The 27295-nt window shown below is 36.6% G+C and overlaps 1 protein-coding gene across 1 annotated transcript; it reads left to right on the top strand.

Annotated features, from left to right (window-relative positions):
* st8sia6 (ST8 alpha-N-acetyl-neuraminide alpha-2,8-sialyltransferase 6) lies at positions 1–27295 on the top strand. The gene is made up of 7 exons (XM_022672372.2): positions 1–736; positions 16953–17033; positions 18083–18163; positions 18702–18846; positions 18936–19048; positions 19554–19646; positions 20935–27295. The coding sequence occupies exons 1-7, from the start codon at positions 651–653 to the stop codon at positions 21431–21433; spliced, it is 1098 nt and encodes a 365-aa protein (XP_022528093.2). The 5' UTR covers positions 1–650; the 3' UTR covers positions 21434–27295.

Here is a 27295-nt window from a genome sequence, read left to right as displayed (position 1 = left end):
GAGGGAGAAGAAGAGGGAAAGGGGGGAGGTGGTAGAGAATGCAGAAGAAGCAACAGCTTGAGATTTTCGAGGGAAACGGACTGAGAAAGTAAGAAAGAGCCAACTCTCGAAAGAATTAAAGATTGATAAATAGAGTTAGTGACAGGGGGAGATCGAGACAAGCGTTGAATGGTCTCGGCTGGAAAGCTGAGGGAAGAGAAAACAGGATTTAAAGTGAGAGAGAGAGAAAGAAAGGCTGGGAAAGGGAGAATTGGAGAGGAATGCAGTGTTTTATAAAGAGCAGAAGGAAGAGAGAGAGAGGGGAGAGGCAGAAAGGCTGAAAGTGAAAGAACTGGAGGCAAGAACTGAAGAGCAGCAGTAAAAGGGGGAGGGAAGTGTGTGTGTGTAAGAGAGAGAGAGAGAGAGAGACAGAAAGAAAGAGAGTAGTAAGACAGAAAGAGAGAGAAAGAGAGAGAGAGAGATGGCCTCAAACAAGGAGAGTGGAAGAAGGACTGAATGGAATAAGTGACATAAAGGAATAAATGAAGATGGAACAAAGTAAGCAGAAGAGGATATGAAGAAGACTCGGCCGGCTGGAGTGTGTGTGTACGTCTAGATGTTTATGTATGTGTGTACACGCATGTGTATGTGTGTGTGTGGATGTATGAGGTATGAGGCTTCTGATCCTAAGGCTGCTGGGTGTCCTGTTCATCACCTCCTTCTTCAGTGTGGTGCTCTGGCACTTTCTCAGTAACAGGTGAGGCTGATGATCTGGTCCTGTCTGCTTATTTACCGACTAGGGGTTTACGAAAATATTGCTATCCTATATCACGATTTTATTGTTTTGCAATACTGTATCGATTTTCAAAAACCCAGTATCATTTTTTTGGTTTACATGTAAACTAAGATTTGTGTCAGAAGTGTGTCATTATGTGTTGTGTTTAAACTGCGCCCACTAGATAGCATTATAAACTAAACTTTACATTTATTAACTTTAAAGATTTATGATAGTGTGTTTTTATACTATGACAGAATATACTATACTAATTTTATAATATAATGTCTGTCAATATATTGCCATGCTTGCAATATCTCAATATATTACAATATATTAAATCGAAAGCCTTGAATCATGATAAGTATCAAGTGCTTGTCAAGTTCTTTGCTGACTATCAAATTCTCCTTCACACAGCTATCTGTTAACTGCTTTCACTTCCTTTGATGATTGATATGTATCCATGTCTCTTTGGACTGCATGTTTTCCAAGCCTGTCTGAGCCAAGATCTGGAGATTTACTTTAATTTAGTCTAATCATGCGATTAAAACCTGTTTTATTACTTATATTAATGATATAGTGAAACTTTTTCTAGTTTTGTATTGATTTTTACTAAAATGTTTCTTTAAAGAAACATCTACAGATATTTTGCATCATATATGAAAGTTGTTTAATCACCGAAAACACTGTGGTTCTATGATCTTTCCACAACATTTATATTGAATTCCGATTAGAAATTGTTTGGCTTTTGTCAGGGTTTTTAGGGTCATTGTCTTGTTGCATGACCCACAATATCTTAAAGTTCAGCTCACAGAGAGATATCCTGATATTTTCCTTCAGAATTAGCAAGGAAAATGCAGAGTACATTTTTCTGTCAATAAAAGCAGACTGTCTTGGCCCTAATGCAGCAAAACAGGCCCAAACCATAATAATATTACCACTGTTTTTTTTAATGATGGGATATGGTGTTTTCTTTTCTCCACACACTTCTTATATATACCTAAAAGATCTATTTTGAAACATTGTTCAGGTAGTACTCTGGCTTCTCTTTCTGAGTTTTAACTGCGGCAGGTCAACAATGTTCCTTTTGGAGAGCAGCAGCTTTCTCCTTGCAACCCTGCCATGTATACCAATCTTGGTGGACAGTCACATTAGTCAATGTGAGAAAGGCCTTTAGTTGCTTAGAAGTTACCTTGGGTACCATTGTGACCTCACAGACTATTATTATCTTACTACACGCATCACTCTTGACCTGATCTTTGTTTGTCGATCACTCCTGGAAAAAGTAATAATGGTCTTGAATTTTCTCCATTTGTACACTGTCTGTCTGAATGTGGATTGGTGGAATCCAAATGCTTTAGAGGTGGATCTGAGCTCCTCCAAGTATCTGTCAGAGTTTGAACTTCTGATCTGACCTGGACAGACGGAAACTCCAACAAAAGCAGAATCAATTTTTTTTTATTCTCCATTGATTTACGAAAAGATTGCAGACCTACAACAAGTTCATTGAACAATGTCATAAAAGTACCTCTTGTGGTTCCTCAAAACCACATCTAACATATAACAACTTAAAGGTTCTTCCTAGAACCTTTAAATTAGATACTGGTAGTGATTCTATAAACTTTTTTTAAAAAAGACTGTTCACACTTACACATCTCATTTTCCTGGTGTCAGTCTTCTGTTTCCTACCTCTGGCTCAATCAAATCCACTCACTACAACTCCCACAATCCCCCACTTCTTGATACCAGCATCACAATCACCAGCCAACTGATCAGTGATAGTTTCCAACATCCACGTCACCGGAGTACTAATCTCACACATCTGTTTTCTATTTCACTTTAGACTTTCTAAACCTTGGCTTGTTTGCTTGTATGCTTTCACATTCAAATGAACTTGGATTAATCTTAACCCACTGGGTTTAATATGATGCTGGCCCACCCTTTACAGCTAAAACAGCTTCAATTCTTCAGGGAAGTCTTTCCACAAGGTTTAGGATTGTGTTTCCAGAAGCAAATTTGTGAAATCAGAGAGTGATGTTAAATAAGAAGGCCCTAGCTCACAATCTCCACTCTAATTTATCCCAAAGTTGTTCTATCCATTCTATCAGGACTCTGTACAGGAGAGTCAAGTCCATTCTCACTTAACTTGTTCATTCATGACTTCCGGTTTTGGCGTGGTGCTAGGTAGACATGCTCTGGAGCCCGTCGCTAACATTCTGTAAAATCGACACTAAAAAACTTAATTGATGTCTTTATGGATTCATGTCTTTATGATCCTAAAAAAACACAGCTTAATCCCCCCTCCACCAAACTTTGTTATAATTCCACTGACAGTTGACTATGGAATATTTGGTAATGAATTTACACTTGTTGCACAGGTGGCATCCTATCACAGCACAATTCTGGAGTTCACTGAGCTCTTGTGAGAGACCCATTCTGTCACTTATGTTTGTAAAAGTAAAAATTCAATTATTTTAATTATTACTTTTGGCAATGTAGTGTATGTATAGACAGTGTGGCAAATCAAAAAAGTAAAGCCAACATAGATCCAGTGCCTCTGCTGGCTGGTTGCATTATGATGTGTAGCTCCACCCATATATTTTGTATATTTCAGTGGAACAGAACAGCCCGACCCATTTTCATTTCCCATTTGTCATTTTCCTCGTCTCAACTGTCTTTCCATATTTTTGTCTAATTTTTATTTCCAACCAAAATTCTGTTTTTAATTCAGCTGCATTCACATTATCTTAAAGAATTGGGGGTAAATTTAGGAGTGAAGTGATTGACAGACTTGGACCTGAAATAGACAGAGGCTTTAAGCTTTTTTGTGCTGTTGGTTGCATTAACAGACAATCTGTACAAAATTCTGAACAGTTTTTCAAAGTCTGATATTACTGTAAAATGATCAGCTAATGTGAACACAGTTAGACATGCTGGACTTGGTAGTATTTTTATCTTTGCTGTTCTGGAGTCCAAATACTGTTAAAACAAAGTCAGTTTATGTATGCTGAGTCAGCCATCAGCATCAGGTTTTTTTGACCCTTTGGTGACCCTACCATTTCGCCTTAAGTCTTTGGTAACTAACCCCTTGCATCATTTTACATCTATGTGCATCTAGCTTGTACCTCAAACATAGCACAAAAATGGCTCTCTAAAGTTGTTCTTTTATTGAATTGATTTTCTTTGGGCACTTTTTGGTGCAGATTAAATTAGTCTTTTTAAATTATGGAGTGGGTTTTTAGGGTTTGACATGTCTAAGTGCTAAATAAGCACAATTATACAGCATTCAGGACTGACTATAGCTCAGAACTAAATGTTATGTTTTGAAATGATTTGCTTTTTAATTACCAAAACAGTAATTAGATGTTGTTCAGATGTTCACAGAAGTTGCGCTTGAGTCCACGCTGTTATCTGAAATGCTAACACCACTGATATGTAATCTGTTCCCATGTGGTACAGAGCCATTTTTAGTATTTGAGTCATGTGAGAGCACAAGCAGTGCTGGATGATTTAGGACAGACACACAGCGTGCCCAAGATGGACCTATGACCTATGAGCATTTCCATTAGACTAGACTGGGTATTGTGGGAAAATGTGTCAGTCACATCTAGAGATTAAAATCCTCATTTAAATAGTTAAAAATCACACTGTAAACATTCTTTGGCTCCCTCGAAGTTGTGTTAACCTCGGTGTTAAACATCCACAGGGTTGGGGTTATTTCTCAGAGTTAAAATTCAACTCCCCACAGAGTATTCTGTCTCAAAGACTCTGTCTCTTGATTTTGCTTCACTCCCAGCATGCTCTACAACCACCAGTATTCTCAGGCTGGCCTGGGACTCCCAGAAGAGTGGACCCAACAAGTGGTTATGAATTTAATGCAACAACAAACTGTGTAAATTCTGTGATGGTCAATGTGGGAAAGTATGATACTGTTATCAGAATCCCCCCCAATGGGCCCCTCCCACTAGTTGCTGACAATAGCCAGCCAGATTAGTGATTCCTGCAGATGGAAAAATACTTTGCTTGGGGCCCCAAATGTCTTAAAACAGCCCTAATTATTATTTGTTTGGGCATTGTAGCTGGTTTTATGTTGTTTGTGAGGTTTAAATATGTATTTGTGTATGTGTTATATGTGTTATATATTTAGATACATGAGATTTAATTGTGATGGTTCCACTGGTGAAGTGTTGGGTTGGGTTGGGTTGAGTTGGGTTGGGTTGGGTTGAAGGGTAGATAAGGACAACGTTCCAACAGAGAGTTGGCCTATTATTGCATGACCACTGCCTGGTTTGCATACTTTCTTGGTGTTACCCTCAGAAAAGGGTTACTAGAAGACTGAGAAAGGAACAGGCAAACTATTGTCAGCAGGATGCAGCAATAAACATCCTGTCAATGAATCATCAGGAACAATCAAGACTTGGATTTTCCACTAGTTGCTGACAATAGCCAGCCAGATTCGTGATTCGTGCAGCTGGCAAAATATTTTTCTTGGAGCTCCAAATGCCTGATTATTGTTTGTTTGGGGATCTTAGCTGGTTTTGTGTTGTTTGTGAGGTTTATATGTTTCTATGTTTAAGTGTTATATCTGTTTATATATTTAGATAAATCAAATTTTATTGTGGTGGTTTCACTGGTAGAGTGCCATTTACCATGTTGGTGTTGGGTTGGAGGATGAAAAAGGGCAACTCTCCAACAGAGACAGATACAACAAAGCTTATTATTGGAGAACCACTGCTTGTTTTGCATACTTTCATGGGATTACCCTCCTGTTTTAAATTAAGCTTGCTCAGAATAAATATATAATTATTTCTGTGGTATATCTGATGTATTTCACGAGCCTCCTATATTTTGTACATGTACTTGCCTTTTTAAAGAGCTGTTGTAGCTGTGGATGACTCCATACGCTGTTGAATAATAACTCTTGTGGTTGAGTTATTTTAACACTGCAGCAACTGGGACCATATGTTATCCAAGGCACTGTTAAATTCTACTCTTAAACACAAAGCTAATTTTACTCTGTAGCAATTGTATGCTTGTCAAATTGGGTTTGTATTGGATTGTAGAATTACCACGTACACTAAAATTAGCATTTCTATTGTCCTAAAAAAATATACCAATGGAAGAACTCGTCTAAAGGTCCGTAATTAGAACCCTTTTCAAAGTTATCTCTTTAAAAAGAGTCCAACAAACACATCGTTATGATATTTTTGACTCCGCACGTGGTCAGAAGACTCAGAAGTGGTAGTTGAATCAGAGAAGAGTTACTAGAAGACTCTAAGAAAGGAACAGGCAAACATCCTGTCGGTGAATCAGCAGGAACAATCAAGACTTGGATTTTACAAAGGAAAATGGAAAACCCTAGGTCCCCCCTGAAGCTGTTTGTTTTCTTTATTAAAGAAATATATATAATGGTAGATGCAGTCTAAGAAATTCAAGGCTTTTTGAATATTGTCACTGTCCTGCAAAAAAACATGTGTCTTCAATTTTGGTGTTTTTCAATGTGAATCCGGCTGCTGTTCTTTATGTTGTTGCTATTTTCCGAAGTCTAACCGATTTTGAAGCATTGCTATCAAGACAACTAGCTACAGTAGAGCAATAGCATGCTCGGGATGTTGGATGATCAGTACTCTACCTCATTCCCAACTCTTCAACTCATTCTAAATATATTGACTTGAGCACTATCATTCCAGAGAACACACTTCCACTGCTCTACAGCTTTCTAATGTTAGGTTTTAGACCTGACAATAGGCTTGGTGCCCACTGGTTTATGTTGATCTGCTGCAGATAATCCTATTCTTTTGGCAATACTTCTCGACAGGGACTTGAGCATCTTCAGATAATACTTGACACTTGTTGGATTTTTTTGAATTTGTGGCATATTTGTGCACATATTAAACATTGCTTGTCACAGTTGTCTCACATGTATATGACACTGTTATCTTAATCTGCTGTCATATTTTGTCATTATAGTTTATTCCGTGTAGTCTCTGAGTGGCTTTTTTTTATTTCCTGTTCAGAGGAACAACTATCTACAGTAGTCATCTTCCTTCCTCAAAAACAAAAACTATATATAAACTCTCAGTTCTGCTGCTCCACGCAAGCCTAAACTCATGCCTCATATCATGCTAGGCCTTAAATCAGCATTTTATTCCTCCTAATAAAACAAGGCATCCATTTACTGACAAAGTCCCGCCCTTCAATAAAAAGAGAGCCAGTGGGTGCCACAATGCTGTGAAAACACCCCCAGCTCTTATGAGACCAGCTTCCCATATTTTTGAAAGGGGACAGACTAAACTTTTGGGAAACCCTGGTGAAAAAATAGATACTTAATTGTGCTTAAAACATATTAAGAAATGTCTAATTATGCTGTAATTATACTAACAGATTTATGTACTTACTTAAAATATATTAAAAGTACATTAATATTATGCTTTCATCAAATGTTTAAAAGTAAACTTTAATCATACTTTTAAAAAAGTACAATATAGAGTATTTTTAAAAATACTATGAAGTACACTTTTAGTTTTAATGTAATTCAGTATATTTCTTAAATACTTTTTTTCAAATATACTTTTGTAGCAAAAAGTGTTAAAAACAGTTGTTACATTGGTTCACTTAAAGTACAATGTATCATGCAACTTTTTAGGAAGTAAATTAAATTACTACTACTAATTAAAAAAAAAAGTAAATTTGTAAAATGCTAAAAATTGTAGTACAGTATATTAAAATATATTTTTATACCCAATGAAGTATACTAGAAGTGTGCTACTTCAAAAAAAAGAAAGGAACAAGAAGCATATTTGTACTTTAATGTAAATATAGTTAACATCAATTCTTAATACATTTCTAAAATACCTGGTGTATAATAGAGATACAGTTGTAATACTCATTAAATGTATTATAATTTTACTCTAAGTATATTAAAATATGGGGTTACATACACGAAGTAGTATGTTTAAATGTTACTTCAGTATATTTAAAATAGTTCTAATTTTGTTATAGTTAAATACACTTAGCATAATTTAAGTAAGACTTTTGTGCTGTTTTTATAGAATTAAAGTATAATTAGTACAAAAAATGTTCTGTTTTAGCTCTCTTTGAATGTACTGATTAATAATGTGGCTACAAGAACACTTTAGTGCACTATAGCATAATAATGCTTAGTATACTTTAATCTACTTTTTTCACAAGGGAATTGAAGGTGAAGTTAGTTTTTGAATCATATTTTAAATCACTGATCAAATCTGACAAAAACTTCATAAACAGTTTGTAGTATTTGGATCAGTAATGCACAAAAAACAGGATTTTTTTTGTCTTTGCATAGATGCTGCACTTGCGCAGATCTCCACAGGAGATCTTTACCTTTAGTATGCTGCACACAGTGTAATCAGCAAACTGATTAACTTAACTCTTTTTAATAAAGTGGGATTTTATCTGTAAACAGATGCCATGATTAGCTTTAATATAACTCTAGATCAAGATGTTACATAAGAACTGATAAAGAAATTACAGGGTTTTAAGCCGTAATTCGACCTTCATGTTCAAGTATTTTTATTTATTAAGCCTCTGTGATTGGAAATATCTGACTGGTGGCATTGCAAAAATGCCTGACAAGTTAACAGTAAACTTTCCTATCAAGATTTTTGTAATGCAGTAAAGTAAGCATGACTATTTTCCTATTGGAGATTTTCTTTATTGCTAGCATTCAGCACTTTACTGCATTTTCAGTGAACAGCGCTGTGCAAATATGTAACTGAAAAGTGAATTATGAATGTGAATGATGTGACATAGAGAAGACATATTGACCGGTTTGGTTTGGAGGCATTTAATAGTCATTTTAATATTTATAACTGTACTGTTGATGTAAGGAGCAGCCAGATTTAAGAGAAGTTGCAGAGACCCATTCAGACTGGTTTAATGCTCACTTTATTGCTTGACCCTATTTGAATCTCTTCCTGTTTTCCATCCTGACTGTCTGTTCTGAGCTTTTCCTCCTTGTCCTGAGCCAGTGTACTCCACTGCTTTTCAATGTTCTTCTGCTTTCAGTAAAACTCTGATATAATCATTAGAATTTCAGGCACGGTCATGTAGGCCTGGACAATAATTCGATATCGGTATTTATCGCGATAAGAAATGTTTCAATAACGGTGATATCATTTTTGTGGTATATCGATATGTATTATTTACAGATCTGTCACGGACATGCGATTTACTGGCGTCAGCTCGCCGCACAGCTGAACACAATCAGCTTCCGTAGCTGGACTATCTCTGTGCGTGATGACGTAATCACATAGGCACGTAGCCAGATAGGCTAGGCTAGGCTAGATTTGGCTAGGCTAGGCTAGGCTCGGGTCCGCTACGCATCTAAAATGCCTCGCGCTGGAGCCAAACGGAGCCGGCACGAGCGGATCCAAGGTTAAGGTAGGCTCGGTTTGCATCTGAAATGTTCCGCGCTGGAGTGGAACGGAACGGAACCGAGCCTAGCCTAGCCTCGGGTCCGCCCACGGGTCCGCTCGGTCCGCCTACGGGTCCGCTCGGTCAGCGGTCAGTTGCGGGTCCTCTTTGTCAGCCGCGGGTCCTCTTGGCTCCCAGCACGGGACATTTTTGATGCAAAATGAATGCCCCTGCCGCTTCCACAAGTGATTAATTGAAGGAGGGAGGTCTAATTCAGTGGTGAGGATTTGGTTCGACTCTCGGAAGGTCTGCTAAACTTCAGTTTGCTGCAAATTGTGCCGGAGAGTGGAGCCGACCAGCAGCGGTAACGTTAAAACATCTAATCTGTTCCACCACCTCAATCAGTTCCACTACATACAATATTTTCCTTATACTGGCTGAATCACTTTTATAGCGTATGTTGTAAGTTATTTAAGTTATTTAAAGTTTATGAATCCTTTAGGTTTGTTTATTTGACGGGGATATCATGTTCCTTTTATGTTCATAAAGAGTTGTATTTTGGCTGAAGCACTTTTGTAGCTTATATTGTAACTAAGTTATTTATAGTTGATAAAGCCTATAGGTTTGTTTATTTGACGGGGAAATTTTGTTGCTTTTATGTGTATAAAGGCTTCTTGTGTTCTTTATCCTAGTTGGAACACTTTTGTTTTGATCTGTTAAATTTGTTTACAAAAGACTAAGAAGCTCTGCTTCTATCCTAATTTTAAGTTATTTTTTATTGGTAATAGTTATATTGGCTTATGTTTGATAGGGATGTCATGTATTTATTTTGCTATATGCAAATAAAATTGAGCATTGATTTATCTTGACTATTGTTTATTTCTTAAGTATTATAATGTTTTCGTGAAAGGAGGTTTCAAAGACTTAAATTAAGTAGACAGTAGTAGGTACTAGGGGTGTGCCATATCATATATCACGATATTATACTCTGAAATATCGTGCCACATCACTCATCCCTAATTATCACATCAGGGTACTAATTTTTTTGCTGTTTTAAGCAAAATAAAAACTCACACATTTCTAATTTCCTATTAAATATTTACTAGAGACAGATTATATCTGTAAAGTGTCATTTATTTTACTTTAATACTGGATATATGGAGATATTTGGAGTGCATTATTATTATTAGTATCATGTAATTCTCAATTACTGACTTCTGTTATAAATCTGCTGAAATTATTGTTTTTTTTAAATATCTTAAAGGTGTGCAATATCATATCGTATACAATAATAAAAAAGTTTTTTGTTTTTTTGTCATATCGCCAAGAGTATCGTTATCGCGATAATACCATGAAATATTGTGATATTATTTTAGGGCCATATCGCCCACCCCTAGTAGGTACATATTTCCATTGCAGGGATTCTTAGCAGTTTTCTGAGGCCTTCTAAGTATTTATATCGATATCGGAATTATATCGTATCGACCGAAATTAAGGAATATATCGTGATATGAATTTTGGCCATATCGTCCAGCACTACGGTCATGCTATATATTTGGAAAAGAAGGCATGGAGAAGTACAGCTTGACTCTGAGTGAGGCTTAAAAGTGATCTAAATAATAAAACTTTAGTTCCTTTCTCTGACTTTGCTATTTATAGGTATATGTTTGAGTCAAATAAACATTGTTGTTTTATTCTATAAACTATAAACAATGTTTCTCCCAAATTCCAAATAAAAATATTGTAATTTAGAGCATTTATTTGCAGAAAATGAGAAATGTCTAAAATAACAAAAAAAGATGCAGAACTTTCAGACTTCAAACTATGTTTTATTTATTTTTTTAGAGTTCAGAAATCAATATTTGGTGGAATAACCCTGTTTTTTCACAGTTTTCATGCATCTTGTAATGTTCTCCTCCACCAGTCTTACACGCTGCTTTTGGATAACTTTATGCCACTCCTAATGCAAAAATTCAAGCAGTTCCGCTTGGTTTGTGGTGATCATCCATCTTCGTCTTAATAATATGTCAGAGGTTTTCAATTTGCTAAAATAAAAGAAACTCATCATTTTTAAGTGTCCTCTTATTTTTTTCAGAGCTGTATATCATTCTGAGACCTGTCAATTCATTTTTGTCATTTTGTAGTGGACAAAGTTCTGGCCCTATAAATCGAGCACCATTTATGAAATCTGTTTGAGCAATACTTTACTGCCAAGAGAACATCTTGGACTTTCTAATGCCAATTTGAGGCCTCAGTTATGGATTTGAGCCCAATCAATAGAACAATGGGGACCTTCTTTTTAAAAATTAGATTACCATTACAGCTTTCATATTTTGTGGCAATATGAGGGGCAGGGGTTTCATTCTTTGCAGATATTTTGCAAATAATCAATTTGTTTCTTAAAAGAGTCTGTTCTGTAAGATTTGAGCAATTGTATAGTATTTTTAACCTTTTTTAAACCACAGCTTTTCTTTAATCTCTTCTGTAGTGGACAATCTGACTTTGTGCTGCTCATTTTTCCCTGTTTCTAAATTTTTTGGAAACAGAGTATATCAATTTTTTTTTATTCTTATTTGTCTGAAATATTTTAGTGCGTGTATAAATTTACAATGAAACAAATCCCTGATGCACAGAGACCGTTAACAGATCTTTGTTGTACCTAAATCTTGAAAATAAACCATTCTAAATAAAGTGTGGCTTCCACTTCCAAGAGTTTAGTGAGGCCAAGGCTCTGTTTGTGCCCTGATTAATCCCCTCTAGTACTGCCAGTCTCTCATATTGTGTAATGCAGTAGTTTTTATGTGAGCCTGTGAGAGCGTGGCAAGGCTACCACCCCCTTTTACTGCTGAGAGAGGACTTTTCCTGAGTCCAGGCCACTGTTGTTAGTGTTCAACAGGACAGATCTGACAAATTTAGGTGAAAGACAGGATGCAGGCCATTAAACAGTCATAGAGTTCAGTGCTTCTGTAGTGGTTACGTCATTTGGAGCTTTTTCTTTTCCTTTTTTTTTGAGTCCTGGCCCTGAAGCAGCAAAGCAGCCCCAGACAATCACACTACCACCACCATGTTTTACATTCAGTATGATGTTCTATTTCTGAAATTATGCGTTAGTTTTACGCCAAATGTAATGGGACACACACCTTTCAAGAGTTCCACTTTTGTTGCATCAGTCCAAAGAATATTTACCCAAAGTCCTGGGGATCATCAAGATGTTTTTGTTTTGGCAAACGTTAGATGGGTTTTTGTTTTCTTTTTGGTCAGCAGAGTTTTTGCCCTGAACTCTCCCAAGGATACAATTTTCAACCAGCCTCTACCTTATTGTTAAATCATCAACACTGACCTTAACTGAGGCAAGTGAGACCTACAGTTCTTTAAATGTTGTTCTGTGTTCTTTTGTGACCTCTTGTATGAGTTGTCCATGGCCTTGTGGAATAATTTCAGGTGAGCTGGTCACTCCTGGAAAAGGTTCACCAGTATTCCATGTTTTCTCCATTTGTGAATGATAGCTCTCACTATGGTTCACTGGAGTTCCAAAGTCTTAAAAATTAATTTGTAACCTTTTGCAGACTGATCAAATGACTTTGTTTTCTCGTCTGTTTATGCATGTCTTTTGGCTTTTTGAGATCTTTTAGTTGCTTTATGTTGTCAGATAGGTTCTTTTTAAGTGATTTCTTGATTCTACAGGTCTGGCAGTAATCAGATCTGGTTTTGTATAGTGAAATTGAACTCTGCTTTCCAAAAAGTGTGATTAATCACAGTTAATTGGGGGGGGGGGGATAATTTGGATAATTTTTTTCCCCATATAAATGAAATTATCATAATTATATTATATTATATTATATTTACCCATGTTGTCTTTGTCTGATATTAAAGTTTGTTTGATAGTCTGAAAAATATGTGAATATGTAAAGTGAATATGCATCAGGAGACAGCTTGCTAAAATGTTGGTAGCAAAAACCAGGGTGCGAATTACGGGGGTACTGGGGGAGTCAGAACTTCAACTCCCCCGTAAAGTGGTAAAAACAATAGTTTTGGGGGGTCAAAACATTTAAACATACTTCATACATATAATGTTAAATACTACAAAAACAATGCAGTATCGTCTGGAAGAATATTGTGACACGATTTCTAGCACCCCTAAAGTCTCGTTTACCTGCCTGCTGCCTCATTATTGGTCAGGTGACTTACGTGTACGGTAAGATAAGCAAGTTGCTCGAGCTACAGCATTACCTGTAAGTAGCTTGCTTTCTACTTAGCTTTCTTAAATACGCACTATAAACACACTTTTCCTTACATAAATAACTCACATTAATTTGCTATCCCACCTTAAATGCCGCTAATTTACCATTCCGCCTTAAATGCTGCTGTGGCGACACCGAGGAGGCTTCAGGCTGTAGATTTTTGTTTTGTGGCGCTTTTAAGGTGGAACAGGACATTCAGATGGGAATCCACGTTCTGTTTTATATGGACTGTTTGTGATTTTTTGCTCACCCTAAACCGAAATGTGTAAAACTCTTAAAACACTTTATTATCTACTACAGTCTAAAGAAGGGAAACTATGTTTTAACGTAGATAAAGTGTGTTTTAATGCAGGGAACTATTAAGGTGGAATGGATATGTGTTTTAAGGCGGAAGGGAAATGTGAACAAGAAACTAAAAACTTCATACGCTCCAGTAGACCTAGTAAGAAATTAGTTACTCAGATAAGTAGATTTACTTATCTGAGATAAACTGGTGTATTGCAATTTTTTAAGGTAATACGTATTTCCTATCTTTTTATTAGGCCACTTGAAAAGGAACAATAGCCAAGCTTTTTAAAAGGCATTAGCCAGGCTATATAAATTCATTCCTACATATCTCCCCTTAACATTTTATGGAAGCCCATTTCCGCCACCTGAAGAAAAAAAAACGTCCTCAACTAAGTCATAATTATGAGATAGAAAAGTCATAATTATGGGATAGTAAGTCATAATTATGAGATAGTAAGTCATAATTATGAGATAGTAAGTCATATTTATGAGATAAAAATTCATCTCATAATTATGACTTTCTATCTCATAATTATGACTTAGTATCTCATAATTATGACTTTCTATCTCATAATTATGACTTACTATCTCATAATTATGACTTACTATCTCATAATTATGACTTACTATCCCATAATTATGACTTTTCTATCTCATAATTATGACTTAGTTGAGGACGTTTTTTTTTCTTCAGGTGGCGGAAATGGGCTTCCATTTAATACTGTAGTCCCAGTGTCAAAATATGTGGATGAGATGGGACAAAAGCCGCAGGGATTTGCAGTTACTTTAATTTCTATTTATTTAGAATTAAATAACAAATGATTCCTGTGGAAGAGATTCTGCAGAATATGAATTTAAATTTAACGGCAAAAAAGCTGATAAAAGATAGCAGCCAATAGCATTGTGTGTTTTTGCAGGATTAATGGTGGATTTTGATGCATAATATATTATTTATGACTATAAAGGTTATTGTGTGTTATGGGCTACATTAGCTGATGTAAAGCATTTATATTTTACATTGTAGACATTACAGTAAGGAACGAGACACTATAAGGATTGTAAGACTTCAGTTTAGTGAAGCGTGTGCCTTTGCTGTACTGTTTCCATTTACACCCCAAATAAATACTTGACCCTCCACCGAATATCATTGTATAATTTGCACCCTGGCAGAAACCCAAATCAAAAAGCAACCATACCCAAGTATTAACAGCTCACTGTTATATATGAGTGTTTTGCTGTGTTGTTATTAGCTGTTAGCATTTTCTTCCAATAAAACACAAGATTATAAACTTTGATTTAGACATGACGGTTGCCTTCCTACCTCAGCAGAATCCTGCCTGAGCAGCCAGCATTTCTTACATTTCAGACACAGCTAGTATCTGTAAACATTGCAGACAGATCTTTCCACACCACAACGACACCAACTGTCCTAACAGCAAGCGAGCGTTCAGCTGTAGTCATCACTTAAAATGTAAACACACTGCAGAACTATCAGTTAGAAGTAGATCTAAATGTGTACTACACACTACACACACTGTAAATGTGTCGTATTCTCTAAAAATCTTTTGTTAAGATTAGGATGCATTAGGCTATGTTCACGTTACCAGGTTGAAGTGACCAAAACAGATTTTTGACACAGATCTGAAATGTGTCACTTTCATATATTTGGACTAAGACTGTGAATGGATATGTATGTAAAATAAATGTAAACAGTCAAATCTGATTTGAATTCTTTGTAGGCTTTGTATGCTGAGATTAGAGCTGAATCCCATGCTGTGGGTCAAATCTTTAAACACACATGTTTAAAGATTTATAGAAATGCACAAAGATTAACTCAAAGGTCTGTCGCCATCTCTTCTGAAACTAGACTTTAGACTTTATTCTCGGACTTTGTTCGAATGTAGGGAAGACCAGAGACAGTTGTAACATGGGGCGGCTATCAAATCAAATTTATTCATACATCGATTTTAACAACTGATGATGGTGCAAAGCAGCTTTTAGAAATATGATCGCAGGACAGAGAATCAGATGAAACATTGAACATACAACACAGAACCCCTAGTAAACAATGGAGGAAGAAAAACCTTGGGAGGAACCAAGACTCACATGTACCTTGTACTATCACATATACTATCTCACATGTACTATTAAGGCTAATATATAAGGGAGGACCCATCCTCCTTTGGTCAGACAACTTCTAAATGAACGTTAAAGTCTTTATACATCCACATTAGTCTAATATATTCAGGTGAATAGCCAAAACAGCAGTAGAAGCAGTTAGAAAATTCCTAGTAAGTGTTCATATAAACTTTGATGTAATCAGTAATAGAGAGCGAGCAACTAGTCCGAGGCAGGTGGCAAAAACTGGATCTGTGGTGGGTGATGGGGAAGTCTGACTTCCAGAAACTTCCATCAGTTTGGCCGGACAGGTGACAGGAGATCCTGAGGGTCAAACATTCATCAATATCGGGTCAGACAGGTAGGCAGTCAGTAACTAAGAGGAAGGCAGAGAGATAGAATTCGTTTTGACTGGATTTATGGAGAACAGAAAAATGTTATATTAGAGTGTGGCTAATGACTCCGACCCCCTAAAATGATGAGTTTCTTTGATTTTACCAAATTGAAAACCTCTGGAATATAATCAAGCCATTAAACTAAGCTGAACTGCTTGAATTTTTGCACCAGGAGTGGCATAAAGTTATCCAAAAGCAGCATGTAGGACTGGTGGAGGAGAACATGCCATGATGCATGAAAACTGTGATTGAAAACAGGGGTGTTTCACCAAATATTGATTTCTGAAATTTCAGCCATTTCTCATTTTCTAATAATAAATAAATAAATGCTCTAAATGACAATATTTTTATTTGGAATTCAGGAAAAACATTGTGTGTAGTTTATAGAATAAAACAACAATGTTAATTTTACTCAAACATATACCTATAAATAGCAAAATCACAGAAACTGATTCAGTAACTGAAGAAGTCTCTTATTTTTTTTCCAGAGCTGTGGGGCTAGTACCTAGTGACAAAAGTCCTATGACTTTTACCATGTCCCATGTAAGCTTAAAATTGATACAATGGCCTTCTTTATTAAATGTGGATGTGATTTCTGACAGAGTCGCTTGTTTGTTTGCATCAATGGTTCAAGTCAGACATTCTTGATCACTGTCACTGTTGTTGTTAATGTTCTCTATGATATATTCCTGGTATACACGACACTGTGGATCGAGTATAATGTGTGTGTCTCTCTTTCTCTCTCCCTATTTTCCTCCACAGTGCTGCAGGTCTTCATGGTCCACGGTACAGTGAAAGAAAAGCGGCAGGCCCAATTAAGCCGACAACTAGCAGGGCAGTGAAGTAAGCATTGAAAACATTTTATGTGGGTTCCATAAAGAAGCATTTTTCTTATTTGTGAGTATGAAGAACATCTGAATTCTGAACAAATATGGGTATATGGGACCTCCACTCGCCTTTGGCTTACTCACAAAAGGCTTTCTATGTCAGAAAGTGGCAATTTAAAGTTTTGAAACTATGTTATAATTAAACCTGTGAGTGTTTTCACTGACACGTATTAATCGTATGTGTCCTATGCTAATCATACACTAGACGACTTCGAAAAAAATGGTACAAATGTAGTAAAACTGTAAAACAGGTAAAACGATAAACCACGGTAAAAACATGGTAAAAATATAGTAAAACATGATAAAAAGATAATCATGGTAAATCTGTAAAAGCATGATAAAAATATAGTAAAACTGTAGAAACATGGTAAAACCATAAAGCATGGTAAAAACATGGTAAAACATGATAAAACCATAAATCATGGTAAAAACATGGTAAAACATGGTAAAACCATAAATCATGGTAAAAACATGGTTAAACCATAAATCATGGTAAAAACATGGTAAAACATGGTAAAACCATAAATCATGGTAAAACCATAAATCATGGTAAAAACATGGTAAAACCATAAATCATGGTAAAAACATGAGAAAAAATGGTAAAACCATAAATCATGGTAAAAACATGAGAAAACAGTAAAACCATGGTAAAAACATGGTAAAACCATAAATCATGGTAAAAACATGGTAAAACATGGTAAAACCATAAATCATGGTAAAAACATGAGAAAACAGTAAAACCATGGTAAAAACATGGTAAAACCATAAATCATGGTAAAAACATGAGAAAACAGTAAAACCATGGTAAAAACATGGTAAAACCATAAATCATGGTAAAAACAGGGTAAACCCATAAATCATGGTAAAAACAGGGTAAAATAGTATAACCTTTTTGCCAAGTAGTGTATATCTGAATTTCAGACACTAAATATTAATAACATGCAATAATCGTATATTGATCTGTGATGCTTCCTCATTGGCTATCTGTGTGTTTGTGTTTTTCAGGGACAATGCCATTATTGATAGATTGCTGAAATCATATTCACCCAGATGGAAAAGGCGTGAAGCAAATTTTTCAAAATTCAGGTCAGCAAATGTGAAACTACTGGCTAGTTAAGATAGATTAGCTAACTATTATAGCTACAAAGGCTCACTTGTTTTAGAAGTGGTTTCATTAACTTTGTGGCTAATATTTACACAAAAGGCAAAATGACTAGATTTGCAGGAAGCAACTCATGAACATCTCTGGTGTCATGTAGCTTTATTTGTTACTACTGTATAAATTCATCTACACTCAGTTATTTCACCTTTGTTTGAACACTCAATTTAAACTGAACTTCTATAGTTTTCTGTGATCTGAAATTTTTAAAAGATGGATTATATTATCTGTTATCAGTTTGAAGAAGTATTTAATTGTCCTAGAGCAGATAGACAAGCTTCACTTTTGTGCACACCGCCCTCTGCCAGGTTCACCCCAGGATTGTTGGATTGTTTGTTTATGCATACACATGAATGCAGAAAGATTAACTGGAGCCTGATGTGTGAAAGGCAATAAATTTGATCAATTTGAGGAGTTCTAGCTACACTTTCAGAGAAAGTCTTTAAATATAAAAATCTCTTTCAGGTCGTTGCTAAGCAGCAGCTGTCATGCCGTATCCAAGGCTGTTGTTACACAGTCTAACACGCCTGTGGGGTCAAAGGTTGTGTATGATGGCGAGAAGACAAAGCCACTGCAGGTGACAAAAGCCCTCTTCAGCACATTTGCCAAGGTATGCAATGCATGCATTACTAATTTACTGTAATATGGTGTATTGTGTGTGGTGGTATGTACTGTATATCTGTGTGTATCCATGTTTAGGAGCAACCCTTTGGAAATGCTTCTTGGGATACCTGTGCTGTGGTGGGCAATGGAGGGATCTTGGTGAATAGCAGCTGTGCAGAAAAAATCAACTCTGCAAACCTTGTCATCAGGTCTGAAATAATAAGCAATAATTATATTATTAAATATGTTACTGTGTATAGCTAAGCAATAAGGAAGAGGTTTTTTAAAGGCTCAAATACAGACAGTCTATTTGGATATTTTTTTGTAAATATATATAAGTATATATTTAAATCATGACTTTTTTTCAGAACCTTTTTTCTCAAAAGCATCAAACTTGGTTAGATGTTTCTTTAAAAAACTTTGCCAGTGACTTTTGTATTAAGGACCTAGGAAAGGTTTTTATTGTAATGGCTCCTCCATGAAGGTCATATTTGTGCAGGTTCTGGGTGCAGACATCTTTTATAAGAATTTTCAGAAAGTTTCCTGGTCTCACAGATGTGACCTTCGCCATTCTTGTTGGCTGCAGTGTTTTATTATATTTCAAACTAAGAAAAACTATACTTTTCTTACAGTCTTGTGGGCATTAGTTTTTTAGGCAGCTGCTGGAAAGAGTATTTTCCTTTGTGCATAAAGGTCTCCTCTCTGTTCTCTCAGGTGTAATCTTCCTCCATTAGGAAATGGCTATGAGAAAGATGTGGGGAACAAGACAAGTCTGGTTACAGCCAACCCCAGCATCCTCATAGAGAAGTGAGTATGAGTGCATGTGAAGATGTACACCATGTATAAACCATGGTAAAAACCTGGTAAAACTGTAAAACCATGGTAAGAAAATATAGTAAAACTGTAAAAACATGGTAAAATGATAAACCATGGTAAAAACTTGGTAAAACGGTAAAATAAAGTAAAACAGTAGAAACATGGTAAGACAATAAACCATGGTAATACATTAAAACAGCAAAACCTTGGTAAAACTGTTAAAAACATGGTAAAATGATAAACCATGGTAAAAATATGGTAAAACATGGTAAAACAGTAAAAACGTGGTAAAACAGTAAAAACTTGGTAAATATAGTAAAACTGTAAAAACATGGTAAAATGGTAAAAACATGATAAAATGGTAAAACATGTTATAAATATAGTAAAATGTAAAAAAAAAGGTAAAATGATAAACCATGGTAAAAATATGGTAAAACATGGTAAAACAGTAAAAACTTGGTAAAAATATAGTAAAAATGTAAAAACAGCGTAAAATGATAAACCATGGTAAAAACATGGTAAAACAGTAAAAACATGGTAAAAATATGGTAAAACATGGTAAAAATATAGTAAAACTGTAAAAACATGGTAAAACTGTAAAAACATGGTAAAACTGTAAAAACATGGTAAAAATTTAGCAAAAATGTAAAAACAGGGTAAAATGATAAACCATGGTAAAAACATGGTAAAACAGTAAAAACATGGTAAAAATATGGTAAAACAGTAAAAACATGGTAAAATGATAAAAACATGGTAAAACAGTACAAACATGGTAAAATATAGCAAAAATGTAAAAACATGGTAGAGGCATGGTAAAATTATGGTGAAATAAAGAATGAAAAACTGTCAAAAACATTGCAAAATAGCAATAATTGGTAAAAAAAAACATGGTAAAACAGTAAAAATAGGGTAAAACTATAAACATGGCAAAACATGGTAAAAACAATAACTGAAAAAAAAACTGATAAACAGGGTAAAGTTTGGCAAAATAGCATAAACATAGTAAAACTGTAGAAACATGGTGCTATTTGAATCACATGTGAGTCACAGTTACAAAAAGAAAGGCAACAAACAAAAGCTGAAGTTTGGGTTGGGAAGCTTGTGTCTCAGATAACGTACTATTATAGACCTCTATAGCTCTTTTCTGTCAGTTAAAAAACAGCCAGTAAGGGAAGAAAGTAAAGTTTGTGAGGATAGTAGTTTGTGCATGTAAAGCATTAAAATGAACTTGAATCTGCTGTTTAAAATGTCTTTTTTTCCCCTCTCTGTGTCTCCTCAGGTTCAGCGGGCTGATGGAGCGACGGCGTCCGTTTGTGGAGAGCCTGCGTCCTTACGGTGACTCCCTGCTCCTGCTACCGGCCTTCTCCTACAGCCACAACACGCCCGTCTCACTGCGCGCTCTCTATGCACTGGAGGACTTTAATGCCGTTGGACCGCGGCCCGTCTTCTTCAACCCGGAGTACCTCAGCAGCCTGGCCCGCTTCTGGCGTGGGCGTGGCCTCCGCACTGCTCGCCTCAGTACGGGTCTCATCGTGACCAGCCTGGCTTTGGAGCTCTGCACCAACGTCCATCTGTACGGCTTCTGGCCCTTCAGCCTGCACCCACACGGCCGCCAGACAATCACCAATCACTACTACGACAACCGGCAGAGCAAGAAGAACGTACACTCCATGCCTTCTGAGTTTGAGCACCTTCTGCGGCTCCACGTGAGCGGCGTGATCCAGCTACATCTGGGGGAATGCTCAACGACTGACTTGAACCACACAGAGAAGACCTAGTTTAGGCTGTGGACAAATTGCCTGAGAATATTTTTGGAACCCTTGCTAAAAACAACAGAGAGAGTTAAAAACAAGTATTTTTATTAAAGGGATAAAAGTACCAAACAGGGAGCAAAGTGCCAGAACTACAACACCCAGATCAAGCAAGAGCTGTGGTTGTCCAAGTCTGCCTTTTTACTGTTATGAAGAAGAGAGCATCATGGGAGATGTAGTCAGGATGGACTGATTAGCACTGGCTTACTGAACCAGACTACACCTGACTGACAGTCTGGCACTGTAGTAAAAAGTAATTTTACTTTGTAATAATATTTAAACAGTTCAAGGGGTGAAGGAAAGTGTACATATATGGTGTGTAATGGTTCAAGTTGCTGTTTTCACATATGGACTTTCAGGAGTATCAGGTCCGGACATTATTTAGAGGTGCCCTTTCACACATGCAGTGTAAAGCCAGATATTTTAAGGTAAGATTCATTCTTACTACAGAAAATATTCCACAATGTTTAGGCATGGGTTTAGGCATGCATTACTACCCTGTGATACAGCATGTTTCACTGTGAATTAACTTGCTCTATTCACATTTCAGACCACCTCTAATCGTGGTTTGGATACGATTTGCAAAAATCGGATTTTGTTTTAAGGCTGTCCACACTATCAAAAATTAATCTGGGTACAATATAAATACAATCTAGACATGCCAAAAATCTGTTTTAGGCTGGCAGTCTAAACATATCATATCCTTGGACATAACCCAGACTAAAAGGGCTGGATACAGACATAAGACTTAATAAACCTGTAAAGATCTAGGTTTCAGTGCATGTGTGAAAGGAGTTAATATCAAATAAATCAGAAATAATCTAATTCTCTATGGGGAAACAGGAATTCTCTAAGGAAAGTCCTAGTTTTAGTTTTTGGTCTTAGCTATTTAAACTACCACTCAGGGAAACTGGCCCACACTTTAAAACCGTTGGTCACCAACTTTTCTTATGGAGATCTACCTTCTACCCAAACTTATCCAGCACACCTCATTTATCAAATTATTTTTTTAATGATTCATTTTTACCATACAATGAAAAAATGTATTTGAACTCTCATTGGCTGAAACCTCGTGCTGTGTCGGATAATCATAGTGCCATAAACCTGTCATGAAGTATCACAGAGTAATTCAGCTCAGAAAAAAACAGTTTGTGTCTCAGCTAGCCAGCTGTTAGCAATGCAGCTAACCCTAATGCTATTTTTTGCTTTATAACTATGGTTTTGAGTAACATAATATATAAAATACAAAGATTATATCATATCATACATGTGAACTCTTTATCTCTACATTCTGGAGCAGGTAAGTCATTGTGCTTTGTTTATTTGTCCTTTTGGAATTTTAAAAAGGTCTACAATAAATGCTTTTAAAGTTTTGTAGTTTTGTACATTTGACAGTATAAATATAATTATAAAAGAGTATACATTTGATTTAGGTCAGTTATATCATTACAGTAGTGGAAAAGGTAGAAAAATGAATGAAGACCTGTGAAAAAAAATCAAATGCCTTTTTTTTTTTTTTTTGCCCAAAACCTTATATTTTCATACATCCCTTGGTGAGGTTGATTAGGGTTGGAGCTGACATTTGCAAGAACGCAGAACTCCTGGTCTAAGGATGGTGACCACTGTTTTAAAGTGTTTAACCTGGACTGAAGTAGAGAATTTGAATACAGTATTTAACATTTGATTTGCAGACATGTTTAATGTTTCATATGGAAATGTGAGTTGAAGTAGGGGCTTGATAGGTTACGTTCACACTAACAGGCTGAAGTGACTCAAATTAGATTTTTTTTGCTCAATGTGGCTCAGATCAGATTTTTTCATGGTTGTGTGAACGTGCCAAATCTGTTTTTTTTTGTTTGTTTGTTTTTTTTTCCCCTTTCATATGTGGTCCTAAATCGGATATGTATCTGATCTATGCACATGCGACATGAATGTGAACGATCAAATCGAAATTCATGCCTCTTTTTGCTTTTAAGGATGCGCTACATGCTTCTCTCTCGTACCCACACATCTCTTGGTGCAGCTGTGCAGCTATAGCTGTAAAAACAGCAAAAGCAAACTGCCTGGTCTTTTTTCACGTCCTCGACCAGCTGTTTGCTGTTTCTCCACTCCGGCAAAAGATGCGGCTTGTAATGTGAACGTAGCCTTAGTCCCAGTGTTAAATTTAGCTAATTCTGCATAAAGATGAAGATTTCTGATGTATGTGATGTTCTTTCTTAGAAGTATTGCAGCAGTCAGTGCTAGATTTCGGCCCTAGACCAGAACAATGGAATAATTACTGGCTGTAGAATGGTGGGTGACGTCAGATACTACACACTGTTTAATGGCGATTTTACTGTGACACTTGAAGGAACCACCATGTTGCCTTTAGAGGAAAGAAGGAATGGGAAGTGGGTCAAAGTTGTTGTTTCCAAGTTTCCATTGTGCCTCATTGATAGAGTGGCTGGCTGCTGCCATTCTTAGAGATTCTTTTAGGATCTGAGTTTTGGAACGGTGCTAAAGAAGGATCTCTTTCTGAGGGCTATGATATTTTTTATTGTTTTGCACTGCACTGGTTTTGTTAAACTTTGCCACTTGAATATGACTGACATATAACATAAAAAAACTACACTGGTTTCCCCTTTATGAGGTTTCTTGTAATATGTTGCACCTGTTTTCTTTCTCAGAACATTCGTTTGCTAGTTGAAAGCACGGTTTCTGACTGAGCTGGACTGGGGTTCTGTTCTGCTTCTACTTTTGATTGTTAAACTCTGTGAATTTTATATGTACATATATGTACATCCTAAGGATTAGAATTTAGTGACCACATGGAAACCAAGGGTTTAGCCCAAGAAGAAATATTGCTCTCTAAAATCAAACACAAAATGAAATCAGATTTTAATCTACAAAGGTCACACTCTAACATTTCGTTGGGCGGCCATTAGTTTTGATTACGGCATGCATTCACTAGGGCATTGTTTTGATAAGCTTCACAAGATTTATTTCAATCCAGTGTTGCATTCATTTTTCACCACGATCTTGCAGCAGCATTGATGATGGTAGAGTCTGACCACTGCACAAAGTCTTCTCCATCTATCACATCCCAAAGATTCTCAATGAGGTTAAGGTCTGGACTCTGTGGTGAACAATCCATGTGTGAAAATGATGATCTCATGCTCCCTGACCCGCTCTTTCACAATTTCAGCCCCATCAATTCTGGCATTATCATCTTGGAATATGGCCGTGCCATCAGGGAGGAAAAAAATCCATTGATGAAATAACCTGGTCTATATTCACTATGTTCAGGTTGAGTCAGCTGACCTCATTCTTTCAGCACATACTGCTGCTGAACCTAGACCTGAGCAACACCAGATCATTTACTTAGTTAAATCAGCTAAATTCCATCCAGTGTTATCCATCCAGATATCTCTCACGTCCATTTACTTTTTGTCTGTTTTTTGTTTTGCTTTTTATCTCTCTATTGATTATCGCTCCCTGTGCTCACCTTGCGTTTTGTAATGATTGAAAATAAATCTCACTGTTTTCTTGCTTTAACATCCTTTCAACTCATGAAGTCATGGTGGACGAGGACAGAGATGCAGCAGCTTCAGTCGCTGTGTTTATGCTGAAGAATGACTGTAATGTTCTTGGCTTCTTTACCAGAGAAGAATTTAATTACCCAAATGATTCCCAGAACAGCACTTCCTAATATTTTTTCCTTTAGTCAGCTTTTAACATGCCATCACTTGCACTGCACTGCCAACGTTACCATTTGTCACATTTCTGTAGTGCCAAATACTCTTCCAGTGTGGTTCTGTGCTAAGAATCCACGCTCACATTTATTTATGGTGCATTTAAGCAGTAACTGGTAGTTATTTCAGAAAGCCTCAGGCTATTTGCATCTCAGACCAACATGATTTTTGTTAATTGGATCATCTTTTTATGTTTTTTACGTCAGCATTCCTGTGAAGAGTTTTTATTTGTCACAGTACAGTTCAAGAAGGTAAACTGAGGCCCCGTCCACACGAACCTGGGTATTTTTTTTAAATGGAGGTTTTTGTTTGCGTTTTGGTCTTCCGTCCACACGAAAACGGCGTCTTCGGTCACTAAAAATGGAGGTTTTCGAAAACGCCTTTCGAGGTGGAGATTTTTGGTAACTCTGTTTCCAGCAGAGCCGTGTGGACCAGGGAAAACTGAGGTTTTTGAAAACGCTGACGTCACACAGCGTAGAGATCGGGAGGGAACTCTTTTCAGCGCAACAACAGCGTGGAATTACCCAGAACCAGCTTTAAACGCTGTAACATGTTTTACCAGTGTAGCTGAGACGAGTGATAGTGGCGTGTTTGGCTGTTCTACACGCTACTCTATCGGTATAAGCTTTAATTATACTGCTCCAACACCACCCTGGATATACTGACAGACCAGCTACATCAGCAAACTCAAAATACATCATTTACTGTTACTGGAGCTCCTCATCCAGCCTGTTTACTCCCCAGCCTCTCTGGATTTTACAGCAGGTCAGTAATGTGGGTTATAGTGATTTGTTTATAGATTCTTATTAAGTTTATTATGCAGTGAAAAAATAAGATGTTTAGTGTTTGTGGCTCGTCGTTTTAGTACATTAAGCCACGTTAAGATTCGTCCTTTAGACTTTAGTGGAAAGAAACCCCACATTAAGCATTTTTACGTTAAGTGGTTCTTCATTTAGCGGGGTTAGCTCTGTAGTTTTGGAGTAACACTAATGCTCTACTGCTGCATCACTCAGCTCGCCTCAGTGAGGGCAGATAGTTTAGTTGATAAGCTAGTTAGTTGTTAGTTGATTATGCAGTTTTTTCCGACCCTCCTGTCCGGAGGTACAGACCCTACCTCCGTTTCCGTGTGGACGGAGATATTTTTGAAAACTCTGCTTGTGCGGATGAATACGTTTTTAAAAACGGAGACAAAAACATATCCGGCTTCGTGTGGACGGGGCCTAAGAAGCAGTATGATCCAGACACCCACATTTTCAGTCTGGAACAGGTCTGACGATGAGACTGGTCATGAAACAATATCTCTGTCTTCAAGTTAAGTTCTTGAGACGACAGCAGTGTGTGGACAAGGACATTGCTTATGCTTTTAAATATCTGTTTCAAATAAAGAGCCTTTTGGCTGAAATAAAAAAACTCCACATCTCTTATGGACATTAATCCTGTTTGGTTGAACTGTAGGAAAGGGCTAAAAATAAATCTGAAGAACAACTGATAAAAAAAAACACGTCTATTAAACATTGTTGTGAGTTCAAAGCACTGCATGACCCTGTTTCCTCCGGGAGATGCCTGAATGGAATGTGTGTGTTGCCAGACCAGAGAGTGTATCAAAGGAAGAGACAGAAATGAAGACTACCTCATTCTGCTCAATAATTAACATTAAAACAATTTTAGTTCATTAATTATGAATGAACCTATCTACAATATTTAGTATATAATAAAACATTAGATATCAACTGTATCAGCACTGAGTTCTTTTTCCATGCACTTTATAATCTAATTACTGTAGGACATCAGTTCAGAAGTTTGTTTGTAATCTGATCAGCATGTTTACATGAGCTTAGGTAAATTCACTTCAGTAAATTTACATGATTTAGGTAATAATCAGATTTTTGCTTTGCAATCAGCCAATAATCTCCCAGAATAAGATATGACGTAAACATGTGAAACCCAAACATCATACTTCATACAGCTAGAAGAACATTTAAATCAGGGGTGTCCAAACTTGTCTTGTTGGGGGCCAGAAGGAGAAATATTTGTGGAACCACGGGCCACAGACTCTGTAATAAAACAAATAAAGAAATATACTGCTTATAATACATTT

This window comes from Astyanax mexicanus, chromosome 19, assembly GCF_023375975.1.
Source record: "Astyanax mexicanus isolate ESR-SI-001 chromosome 19, AstMex3_surface, whole genome shotgun sequence".
NCBI classification, from domain to species: domain Eukaryota; kingdom Metazoa; phylum Chordata; class Actinopteri; order Characiformes; family Acestrorhamphidae; genus Astyanax; species Astyanax mexicanus.
Note: the sequence above shows the minus strand (reverse complement) of the source record. Positions and strands in the feature narration are given on the sequence as shown.